General features: G+C 41.1%; 1 protein-coding gene and 1 long non-coding RNA gene across 2 annotated transcripts in view; one reads left to right on the top strand and one right to left on the bottom strand.

The window, feature by feature from the left end:
* The window catches only part of LOC114487883 (uncharacterized), an 8,280-nt gene extending 2,066 nt beyond the window's left edge, over nt 1-6,214 (bottom strand). Inside the window, exons 1-2 of the long non-coding RNA XR_003683402.2 lie at nt 5,808-6,214; nt 1,175-1,299 (exon numbers count right to left, since the gene is read on the bottom strand). This is a non-coding gene — a long non-coding RNA (uncharacterized lncRNA). The remainder of the gene's footprint in view (nt 1-1,174; nt 1,300-5,807) is intronic.
* A 118-nt stretch (nt 6,215-6,332) lies between these two features.
* MRPL15 (mitochondrial ribosomal protein L15) lies at nt 6,333-11,360 on the top strand. Its single transcript, XM_007122042.4, has 5 exons — nt 6,333-6,491; nt 7,315-7,469; nt 8,055-8,220; nt 10,396-10,519; nt 10,977-11,360. The coding sequence occupies exons 1-5, from the start codon at nt 6,384-6,386 to the stop codon at nt 11,312-11,314; spliced, it is 891 nt and encodes a 296-aa protein (XP_007122104.1). The 5' UTR covers nt 6,333-6,383; the 3' UTR covers nt 11,315-11,360.
* The last annotated feature ends 919 nt before the right edge of the window (nt 11,361-12,279 follow it).

The raw sequence follows: 12,279 nt of genomic DNA, 5'->3' as shown, positions 1-12,279 counted from the left end.
AAAAAAAAAAAAAAAAAAAAATTTACTTTCTTAAGTTTTTAAGCACACACCACATTGCTAACTATAGGCACAATGTTGTAATGTTATAGATCTCTAGATCTTAACAGATTTTTGTTTTGTTTTGTTTTTGCGTTACACGGGCCTCTCACTGTTGTGGCCTCTCCCGTTGCGGAGCACAGGCTCCGGACGCGCAGGCTCAGCGGCCATGGCTCACGGGCCCAGGCACTCCGCGGCATGTGGGATCCTCCCGGACTGGGCCACGAACCCGTGTTCCCTGCATCGGCAGGAGGACTCTCAACCGCTGCGCCACCAGGGAAGCCCTCTAGATCTTATAGATCCCTAGATAGTATTCATTCTGCATACCTGGAACTTTATACCCAGTCACCAACAACTCTCCATTTACCCCACCCCTAATCCCTAGCAATCACCAATTTATTTTCTACTTATATGAATTTGACTATTTTAGATACATTATATAGGTGGAATCATGCAGTACTTGTCCTTCTGTGACTGACTTATTTCACTCAGCATAACATCTTCCAGATCTATCCATGTTGTCACAAATGGTACAATTTCCTTAAATTTTAAGTTGGAATAATATTTAATTGTAGGTCTGTCCCATATTTCCTTTATCCATTTGTCTGTCAATGCACATGGGTTGTTTCCATGTCTTGGCTACTGTGAATAATGCTGCAGTAAACGTGGAAGTGCAAATATCTCTTCGAGATCCTGATTTCAGTTCTTTTGGATATATACCCAGGAGTGGGACTGCCAGATAACGTAGCTCTATTTTTACTTAAAAAAATTTTTTTAATTAAAAAAATTTAATTAAAAAAATTTTTTTAATTAAAAAAATTTTTTTAATTAAAAAAATTTTTTTGGCTGCACTGTGCGGCACACAGGATCTTGGTTCCCCCACCAGGGACTGAACCCACGCCCCCTGCAGTGGAAGTGCGAAGTCTTAACCACTGGACTGCCAGGGAAGTCCCCTATTTTTCCTTTTTGAGGAACCTCCATACTGTTTTCCAAAGAGCCTGCACCATTTTACATTTTTATATTCTGATTAGCAGTACAAGGAGAGATTGATAATGTAGGAAAGGGGATATGAAAACTACAAAACTACAAAATTCTTAAGCAGGTGGGAGGAGTCCAGATCACAGGTGGAAAGACTGACCATTAGCAGGAGAAAGGCCACTTCCTTCTCTTTAATAGGATATAGAGGATGAATGCTGTTCTAGGAGGGACTGTACATTGACTGGTGGGATGTGGAAGAAATTCTCCATCTCGTGACTTCTTTTTCTAAAGTATAAAGGAAAATCATTGACAGAGAGAGAGAGGGAGAGTAGATACAAAATAGTCATCATGGAGAGTGAAAAAGTAAGTTTTCTAGAACACTGAGGTAGGATGACCAATTTGAAGTTTATGGTCATGAATTTAAAGAAAGCCTATCAACCTGAAAGCCAGTTCTCTGGGGCCAGGAAAGAGGGAAATACTGAAAACTGGTCTAGAAAGAGCAAATACAGTAATTGTTGTAGCTTCTTATTTACACTAAATGATGATTGAAAGTGTACAGGTATATTGCTAATTCATGACAATGGATTAAATTGTCAGTAAACAGCTAACAGAAGTTGGAAACGAGAAGGGGCAAAGGAGTGACAGGTGAGGCTGTCAGTATCTTCATCTTACTCAGAGGACCTCATACATACTTCTGAAACTTGAACATCCAAGAAATAGTTCTTATATTATTTAAAGCTCTTATATTATTTAAATCACACAGTTTACCACGAGAGAAAAGAAAACACTAGAAGGAAGTAGTTTATTATAAATCTTCAGCTATCATAAGACAAGTGAATATACAATGTCAAAAGTTGATAAAAACAATTAGTGTAGGGAGATTTTAATTTGTAAATATGGAGGCAATCACCAGAAGAAATAGAAACAGAAAGTGACAAGTGATTGCCTAGGAAGAACTCCTGCTTCTCAGCACAGGCCCTTTTGTACAACTGCATTTTTTTCATAACAAATGTATGCCTTATGTACTACAGGTATATTGCTAATTCATGACAATGGATTAAATTGTCAGTAAATTGTTAATAAATAGACAGCTAACAGAAGTTGGAAACGAGAAGGGGCAAAGGAGTGACAGGTGAGGCTGTCAGTATCTTCATCTTACTCAGAGGACCTCATACATACTTCTGAAACTTGAACATCCAAGAAATAGTTCTTATATTATTTAAAGCTCTTATATTATTTAAATCACACAGTTTACCACGAGAGAAAAGAAAACACTAGAAGGAAGTAGTTTATTATAAATCTTCAGCTATCATAAGACAAGTGAATATACAATGTCAAAAGTTGATAAAAACAATTAGTGTAGGGAGATTTTAATTTGTAAATATGGAGGCAATCACCAGAAGAAATAGAAACAGAAAGTGACAAGTGATTGCCTAGGAAGAACTCCTGCTTCTCAGCACAGGCCCTTTTGTACAACTGCATTTTTTTCATAACAAATGTATGCCTTATGTACTATGATAAAATCAAAACAAAAATTATCTAGGTGTGCATGAAGACCTTTGAGTCAGGACCGACCTTTGATAAAACTAGGTAATTTTTTTTGAAGGTGACATTTATTTTCAACCCTTTGCATGCTCTCTTCTGTCTCTCAATATTTGTTGTCTCCCAATATCAAAGCCATTCACTTCTTTTCCACCCTTGACTTCCTTCCTTCCTTCACTAAGAAAAATCACATCTCCAGTTTTTTTTACTCAACTTTGATCTTCACAAAATGAGCCTATTCTTGGTCCCATTCTAAAAATGACTTGTCAGTAATAATTGAATCGCTGAAATTCCTTTCCTCCTGTTCCCATCCATCCCTGCCAAAATATTATTTAATGTGTGACCTCATTTAGGGAGATGAGATGGGAGACTTTTATGTGCATGCTTTTGTCTTGTTGTTTTTTAATCTCAGAAACAGTTGAGTTGATCTTTTTTTGATTTATTATTGTTTTATTTATTTATTTATTTTTGGCCGAGTTCGGTCTTCGTTGCTGCGTGCAGGCTTTCTCCAGCTGCAGAGAGCATGGGCTACTCTTCCTTGCAGTGTGCAGGCTTCTCACTGCAGTGGCTTCTCTTGTTGTGGAGCACGGGCTTCAGTAGTTGTGGCTCATGGGGCCCTAGAGCGCAGGCTCAATAGTTGTGGCGCGCGGGCTCAGTTGCTCCGCAGCATGTGGGATCTTCCTGGACCCGGGTTCGAACCCATGTCCCCTGCATTGGCAGGCGGATACTGAACCACTGCACCACCAGGGAAGTCCTGATGTGACTCTTCATTTCATAGTGTATTATCATTATGGTTCATACACAGTACCTTGTGTGATGAATTTATCCCCTTTTATTTTCATCCCCGACTCCCATTCTGACATCCTTGAAAATTCTTATTTTAATTAATTAGCTAAAAGGAATCAATCTATATTGACAGACTGTCAAAGCACTGGAATGGGGGGTGGGGGCGATTATTTGGGAGTGTATGAGAAGGAGGGCCTTCCCAATGGACTTCAAATTATAGCATCTTTATAGGGTTCACTTCATTCTTTTATATCATGACTCAGTAATCACTCTTAACCAGGGCTGGAGTCAGGATGACTCTTACATAGTTGCTGAGATGTTTTCTTATTACAAGGTCTCCTTAATGTGATTTAAACAGGGGCTAGGACAACACCCCAAGCATGTGGGTGCTTAATAAATATTATCCTGCAACGATAATGATGATGTAAAACTTCTGTAGGCTTAAAGATCGATGACTTATTCACCACACACCCTTAATTTACATTCTTACAACACAGATGAGACTCATCCAATTATTCTGACTGTTTTATATGCTTGGTCAACATGTTGCATATGGGTTAAACAAATATGTAGCCTACAATTATTACTTCCACTATTATTAACTGATGTCCACAATAACATTACATAACGTATACAACAAAAAGCATCTGCTTCACAGAAGTGCAGCACACTGTTTTATATTTCCTGTATCTCAATTATTCAATAAAAATTTTTTTCGATGATAAAAAATATTATTGGAACTAACACTCATCCAGAAGCTCATTACTTAGTGCAAACAATGATTTTCTAGATAGGGGGAAAACTGTGTATCTTTCTGTAGATTAGGACACATTTTGCAACATATCTTGCAATTTTCTTCCCAGAAGTATGAAATTTCTCATAGAAAGATGATGAAATATATTGAATTGAAAACCCTTAAAGGCAGGAACTAGCTTCTATTTTTTTCATTATATTTCTTTCTACACTTCTAAATAGTATGGACTTTTATCTTCATATTGTTTTATAGAACTCACATATTTGTATTTCTCTTGTAGTGCTATTAGTTCTACAAGAAGCCTAATTTTTTTTTAACTTTTCAAAAATATTCATTCTTGGGGAATTCCTTGATGGTCCAGTGGTTAGGACTCCACGCTTTCATTGCCAAGGGCCCGGGTTTGATCCCTGGTCAGGGAACTAAGATCCCACAAGTGCGTGGTGCAGCCAAAAATAATAATAATTATTATTGGAAAATCTCCCCTACTAGATTTCAAACAATCTGGGAGCAAGATCCTGTTTGACTTCATCCATGTATATTTTCCAGTAACAAGTTCAGTGTCTTGCTCATAAATATTGCTCAAATAATGAATCCAACTTTTTCTTTCTGTGTTTTTTGGTTTTCTTTGCCACGTCACGGGGCTTGTGGGATCTTAGTTCCCTGACCAGGGATAGAACTCAGCCCCAGCAGTGAAAGCACAGAGTCCTAACCACTGGACCGCCAGGGAGTCCCCTCTGTAGTTTTTCACACTTGATTTAAAATAACTTCAAAAATGTTTAGTTAAACATCGAAGTAGTTGCCCTCCAAAAATTTATTTCCACCTTCACTATTTGTGATCAACAGTAGGGACCAGCAGGAACAACCCCCGAGCAAGACAGTGAAACATAAAAAGAACAATAAAAGAAAGAAAAAGAAAAGAGCATGGTCTATATTACACTCACTTAAGACAAAAATAGGGAAGCCGATACTTTTGAGTGAAAATATTGTTATGTATTTTGTGCTGCAGATATTCAACTTTATATTATAAAAAATACCACTTATGTAATAGGAGGCAAAGTGTGAATCCTGGCTCTGCTGCTTGCTATGAGACGTCGTTCAAGCTACCGCCCTTGCCAAGTCTGAAAGGTAATAACATCTACCCCACGAGGGGTTGTTTAGTTGATGAATCGAATGAGGGTGACTCAGCAAGCGACTGACACATAGCCAAGCGCTCAGCGTGGCTCCTTCGTTATTAACAGCAAGTGAAGTTAGCATGTCTGTGACTTGGTCAAAGCAACACAGATGCACTCGGACAGGATGCAGAGTTTGAGTCCTATTCACGGGTTGGTACCAGCCAGCCGTTGTAATAGCTCGACCCTGGGTATTATTTTCGAATCTCAGGGTTGCCAACTAAAAGTCGGAACTTGCCATCTGCCTCTACAAGGATGAAGTCAGTAGCCACTGCAGCCACTGACCTCCAACACCCCCTGAAAAGACTTGAGGGCTGAGATCAGAAGTAAGGCGCGCTTTGCTCTGGGAAAACTGGCAGAACAGGCTTTCAGATAGGCATTTTCAGAAGATTTTATGAGCCCAAATTCTGGCATCTCCTTGTATCTAGAAGAGCACTAGAATCATTAACGGAGACATCTCCTTGTGACCAGCAGCACGCCTCTGCCAACATGTGTGCTTGATGACACGTACCTCCCTTCACGTAAATCACATATATACTGACCTTCTCCGGAGCATTTCCTCGGAGCTGAGGGGCTATCTCCCAGGCTATAGCCCTCATCTTGCCCCAAATAACAATACCCACAACTCTCCGTTGTGCAGTTCTTTTCAGAGGACAGGGCGTATAATTGGCTCAGCTCCAAGCCAGTACTTCAGCGCCCAGGGTATCTTATTCTGGGCCCCACGTGGAGCTCGGAGAAGACCCTGCGCCTCTAAGGACCAGACTGGGAGACACATCAGGCCAGTGACTCCAAGCCCTCTAACGCACACCGTTTTCAACGCGTGCTTTGTGCGGCGGAAGAGAACACAGCACATTCCGAACCAAGGTCAAGGAACGACCTCTCAAAATAGAATCCCATCCCCAACAAACTAAACGTAAAGCCGGCCCACCGCGAGGACCACACCCTCGCACACCTGCCGCCGCCGCGACTGCACCCGGCTCCCGGCATGCCCCGCGGCTGGCGGCGCGGCGCGGCAGGCCGGCAGCACGACAGGGGCGGGGCCTCGGCCGTAAAGCAGCGCCGGAAATTACGTGGCTCTAGCGGCCCGGCGCCCTTGCGGCTCGGCGGGCGTGCGGGTCATGGCCGGCCCGGTGCGGGGCGGAGGGCCCCAGGCCCTGGACTTACTGCGGGCACTGCCCCGTGTGAGCCTGGCTAACCTGAGGCCGAACCCGGGCTCCAGGAAACCGGTAAGGCTGGGGGCGGCGCGGGGGCCCTCGGGGTCGCGGGTCCAGAGGCACTGGGGGAACCAGGGGCCCCTGAGCCCCTCTGCTTAGGTGACGCGGGAAAACCTGCTCACGTGGTCCCAGTTCTCGGTAAGGTTCAGGTTTAGAGGGTTAATTACGTTAATTAGGGCGGGGGAGCGAGGTCGCAGGAAGTGCAAATGATTGTCTCATTTAAAATTGGATTTAACATGGAGTGCTTTTCCATCATACCTTATCTTCATGGGAAAGATTTATTACATTTGATGTCTCTTCTGCAAATCATTGAATATAGCTAGAAAAGCTGTCATGGACATACTGTCACTTTAAAAATCAATTCGTTGCTTTCCTGAAGTGACAGGATGTAAAATAAGAAAAATATTTTCCTTACAAATTGGTATTTAAATAAAACACTGTATATGGGTAACAATGGCATATTGACAATTAATTCCAAAATAAATGCGCTTGCATATCATGCAAACTTTGCTTGTTGTGGATGTTTAATTCTACACTTTTTTTCAGTTCCAACCTGTCACAGTCTCCTTTTTTTCATCTCATTCTTGGAACTTTCCCTTTGAAACACAACTTGGAGTTTGGTTGCAAGAATTAGCTACATCTTCAGAGGCAGAGTTGCTTATGTGGAGTGTTTGGACTTCAAAGGAGCTAGGATGGTGCCTGGCACGTAGTGGGCTTGGCTAGTCCTGCTTAGTTGGATGAATGAAGGGCCTAACCAAAAGATAACATTGCAAAGGTGAAATGCAATTTTAAAAAGTGCATCTGTAGATCATAAAACATTCTTCTTCCCTTGCAGGAAAGACGACCAAGAGGTCAGAGAAGAGGTAGGAAATGTGGCAGAGGCCACAAGGGAGAACGACAGAGAGGAACCCGGCCCCGGCTGGGCTTTGAAGGAGGCCAGACTCCATTTTACCTTCGAATCCCAAAATACGGGTTTAATGAAGGACATAGGTAAGTTTGCTTTGCTTCTTAGTGTAAAAGTACCTAATTCTCACTGAGAATTACCTAAAAATAGGTTGGTAGAAATTTAACTCCACTTTGAGGCAAACTTTCACTGCTGTTTCTCTGAACCATTTTTGGTAATGAAGTTTAGCCTGAATTGGGGAAAAAGCCAGACATTGCACTAAGACTTGCAAAATGGAGATAATGGTGCCTGCTCGCGAGGTTTAGGGCGATTACATATATAAAATCTGACTCATTGTCATCATCCAATAAATGGTAATCACCATTACTTTGACTTCCATTAATGTATAATTTACATAGTGGGTTAAATTTTCCACATATTTATTTATTTGTGTAAATGAGTGAAATAGATGCCTAGGCAAATGATTGTTGGTGAAACAAAGTAAGTACTTACTGGTTTTGTTTCATTGCCCCCAAATCAAGGAATATTACATGTTTATGCCATATTCAGGGGGTTTATTTTGTTAAACCATATAAATTGATGGAGGAAAACAAAGCTCTGAGTTGATCTGGAGATCTTGCTGGAAGGTAAGTCTGACTGAGCTTTCCAACCACTGTTACTTTCTTGTGTAGCTTCAGACGCCAGTATCAGCCTTTGAGTCTCAACAGGTTGCAGTATCTTATTGATTTGGGTCGAGTTGATCCTACACAACCTATTGATTTAACCCAACTTGTCAATGGGAGAGGCGTGACCATCCAGCCATCTAAAAGGGATTATGGTGTCCAGCTGGTAGAGGAGGTAAGTCTGAATTAGATTTTTTTGGAGTTACATAGATGGCTATTTCTGATTTCCATATAATTGACACTCTGCCTCCTTTATTTTTATCCCTTTTGAGTTGTCATAAACATTATGTAGTGGCGATCGTGTTATACTCGTTGTGGTTTTAGAAAGCTGCATGCTCTTGGTGGCGGGAGGCAGGGGCGGCTCTGTTCCCTGGTCCTGGGATGTTCTTCTCCTGTGTACCCATTCATATTTCTCCCTCACTCTCTTTGGTTCTCTGTTCAAATGTCATCCTAGTAGGAAGATGTTTTTGACATTCTTTATAAAGGAACATTCATACCTTCATACCCGATCGTCTGCCTTATTCTGCCCAAAGGATTTTTCTTTGAGTGTATGAATACCTGACACTTATTACCAAGTAATGCATTTATTTTTCATTGTTTTCCTCATTGTGATGTCAGTTCTTTGAGAGCATGTACTGTGATTCATTGCTGTATTTTCAACGTTGGAAATATTGGCTTGTGATAGTCACTCAGTATTTATGGAAGACAGAAATGAATCAAATCCAGTTCTAATTGTAGGGAAGCAGTTTTCTGTTTGTAGAAGTTGGCCGGCAGTTCCATAAGCAAATAAACGTGTAGAGTGTTAATCAACTACCTGTTTCTTGTATGTCAGTAATCCGACTTTGCTGTGTAAGTAACTTAGTGTCCACTAGAGGGAAGCATAGTTTATGGGAAAACCTTTTAGATTCCTTTGAAAAAGTACACTTGTGGATAAAAATTTTCCAAATAAAATGATTTGAGGAGAGAATACCAAATACACCGTTAAGCCTCAGTATTCTACTTGAGGCGTATAAGGGAACACAAGTGTAGATTAACACATGGAAAAACCCGTGACCTCACCAGACATTCTTGCACATCCCAACAGCTTTCAGGCATGTGTCGATTAAACCAGCAAAAATCATTCTGAAATCTACACCAGGACATTGGTTGAATAAGTACAGTTATACATTATTTACAGCTCTGTAGACTGCTTGCCCTTTTCTGGATTTCAGATTTGTAGTAAATAGTGGATAATAAGACACTTTTGCTCTTTCAGCACAACATTACCAATTTGGGAACAGAAGTCCTAAGGAAAAACAAAAGAAACCTAATTGATATAATCAAATGCTAAATATTCTTCTTATAACACTGAAAATGCTGGAACTAACCCCAGTGCCCAAGGATAGGGAAATGGTTAAGCAATCTGTGGAATAGTAATTAGAAATCTCAAATAATATGACGACTTTGTTTCATTGAGTCAAAAGTGCCATTGACTGTAAAAATGCCTACCAGTATCAGAGATGGGAAAAACGTGAGAAAATGTATCTTAGAATTGATGGAATATTTTGAAATTGGGAGCCAGCTTGTTTCGGCTGCACCAAAATAGCAAAAAAAAATTTTATTACTGCAAAAAGAATGGTAGTGCCGCCATCTTTTTATTTTGTCAGAATCTGTTTTGAAATTAGAGTAAAATATAGCACATCCTAATGAAAGTGCCCAGACAGGACTTAAAAAAGTTGAGTACTATTTTTATTTTTGTTGTTGTCTCTGCCCCTTTCCCTAGAGGGGCCTGGCCCCTCCCAAGCTCAGATACTTTGTTCTTTTTCTGGCTCGAGCCCACTTGCCCCCCTCTTTAACCACCTCTTGGCCTCTTGCTTACTTATGGGTCAGGAAGGTAAGTTTTTATTTGTGTCACGCGGCATAATGTGGTTGGGAACGAAGGCGCTGGGACTAGACTCCCTGGCTTTGTGATCTTGGGCAAGTTGCTTAACCTTTCTGTGGTTCAGTGTTGCTGTCTGACATTGGTGTGGCAGTGATTCTGTTGGTTTAGAGTTGTTTTGAGGATTAAACAATCTGCTGTTAATGAAGTGATGGGAATGTGTATTTATGTTGGTGCCCGCCAAATGCATAAAATGGAATTCTAGTCATCCCTGCTCATAGGGAATGAAAATTGGTAAAACAAGTTGGCCTAAAAAAACGTGGAAGAATTTGGTGTTTGATAGGACCTCAAAGCAGAGGTATTTAAAGTAGGAATAGCTGTGACGTTGCAGGCCCTTTAGAGGAGAAGACACAGTGTAGAAGGGAAGCTCATGTAATTAATTCACTTGTAGCCAAGCCGTCTCCTCACAGACCTTGTTTTGACGGGTGACAGGGTGCTGACACCTTTAAGGCAAAAGTTAATATTGAAGTACAGCTGGCTTCAGAGCTGGCCATCGCTGCGATCGAGAAGAACGGGGGTGTCGTCACGACGGCCTTCTATGACCCGCGAAGCCTGGGTAAGCTTGTTGCCTCGGGGTCTCGTGCTGACTGCCACACAAGGGTTTGACTTGCTATGCAGCCCCCTTGGCTTCCTGTTGGAGGGGTTTCTACTACTGGTGTGGCTGTTGGCGCTCCGCCTTCTCATACACCTCAGCCAGTGTGTCTGTCATAAAAAGGTTTTGTTTTTTAACACATGGGGCTTAAATATGCTGTTTCCCACGTTTCGAAATTCACTCGCTGTTGGTGATCCAGGAGTAACTTTGACTTGCAAGATGCAGACTTTGGAAAGTCAAGTGTTTCCATTTGCTTACTTAAGACAAACCTGTTTAATAAAAAAAAAAAAAGTTTTGGGAATTAAGTTTTCCTCTTGGAAATATTTAAAAATCAATAATTAAAAGAATACCACTATTAAGAGAAAATCATTATGTATATAGCCAGTATTTGCATCTCTTTCTACTTAAACATTTTTTTTAGAAATTCTGTGCAAACCTATTCCATTCTTTCTTCGTGGACAACCCATTCCCAAGCGAATGCTCCCCCCTGAGGCACTGGTAACCTATTACACGGATGCAAGGAATCGCGGTTACTTGGCGGATCCTGCTGAATTTCCTGAAGCGAGACTGGAGCTCGCCAAGAAGTATGGTTATATTTTACCTGATATCACTAAAGACGAACTCTTCAAAATGCTCAGTAGTCGAAAAGATCCAAGGCAGATTTTCTTTGGTCTTGCTCCCGGGTGGGTAGTGAATATGGCAGATAAGAAAATCCTCAAACCTACGGATGAGAATCTCCTCAAGTACTACAGCTCCTGAGTTCCTTCCAAGACAGCAGATGGTAAAAGAGCTCCAGAAAGGGACTGAAACACACGTGTTTCCAATGGCATTTGCTTAGTTTGTAATTCTGCAGATGTTGATGTTTTCTGTGTAATATCTCTTTTTTATCTAAATTTAAAACACAGTAAGCAAGGACTGTGTGAAAATCCTCAAACCTACGGATGAGAATCTCCTCAAGTACTACAGCTCCTGAGTTCCTTCCAAGAGAGCAGATGGTAAAAGAGCACCAGAAAGGGACTGAAACGTGTGTTTCCCGTTGCATTTGCTTAATTTGTAATTCTGCAGATGTTGGTGTTTTCTGTGTAATCATCTCTCTCTTTTTTATCTAAATGAAAATAAAAATACAGTAAGCAAGGACTGCATAGAGGATCTGGTGGATCTGTGTGCTTCTTTCTCCATTCTGAACTCCCTGGTTCTCTGCCCAGGGAAGAGTGTAACTCTTAGTCCATTTCCAGTAGAGTTTTCCATCATCTTTCCATCCAGGTCTTGTCTTATTGTTGCAAATCAGAGTGAACGCGCAAGTGGCATGGGATTGCTTTGTCGGCTGCTTGGTCAAAGGTCAGAGGGCTGCTAATGAGCTGGTGAGCCTCTTACTCGGTAGCCGGTAGCCGCGAGGAAGCGCTGCTGCCCGGCATCAAGTCAGCAAGCCTTCAGCTTCGGATGATTAAGATGTGGGGTGTGAGGTGAAGGTTTAAGACTGGTGAGTAGCTTCTAAGTAGTTCAATATTTGCTAGCAAAATTGAGACCAAAATTCCAAGGGAATTCATTCTCTCAACTCAGAGTAGACAGAAATGATCAAGCCAGTAACACTTTTTTTCCTTGAAGAAGGTAAATGTTCTAATTCTAATTGATATGATTTTACTTATTTCATAGACTTTGGAAACCTTTGTTTTTCAGTCATTTTAAATGCTTTTGAAAAAATGGTCAATGAATATATAAGCCAT

This window comes from Physeter macrocephalus, chromosome 15 (assembly GCF_002837175.3).
Source record: "Physeter macrocephalus isolate SW-GA chromosome 15, ASM283717v5, whole genome shotgun sequence".
Classification (NCBI taxonomy): Eukaryota; Metazoa; Chordata; class Mammalia; order Artiodactyla; family Physeteridae; genus Physeter; species Physeter macrocephalus.
This window is presented reverse-complemented; position numbering and strand designations above follow the sequence as displayed.

What these genes read in the sequence shown, in the direction of transcription:
- MRPL15 (XM_007122042.4), top strand. Translation starts at nt 6,384, where the DNA reads ATGGCCGGCCCGGTGCGGGGCGGAGGGCCCCAGGCCCTGGACTTACTG. An exon ending in GGGTTTAATGAAGGACATAG is followed by an intron (nt 7,470 to 8,054) that starts GTAAGTTTGCTT and finishes TTTCTTGTGTAG; the next exon opens with CTTCAGACGCCAGTATCAGC. An exon ending in CTATGACCCGCGAAGCCTGG is followed by an intron (nt 10,520 to 10,976) that starts GTAAGCTTGTTG and finishes CATTTTTTTTAG; the next exon opens with AAATTCTGTGCAAACCTATT.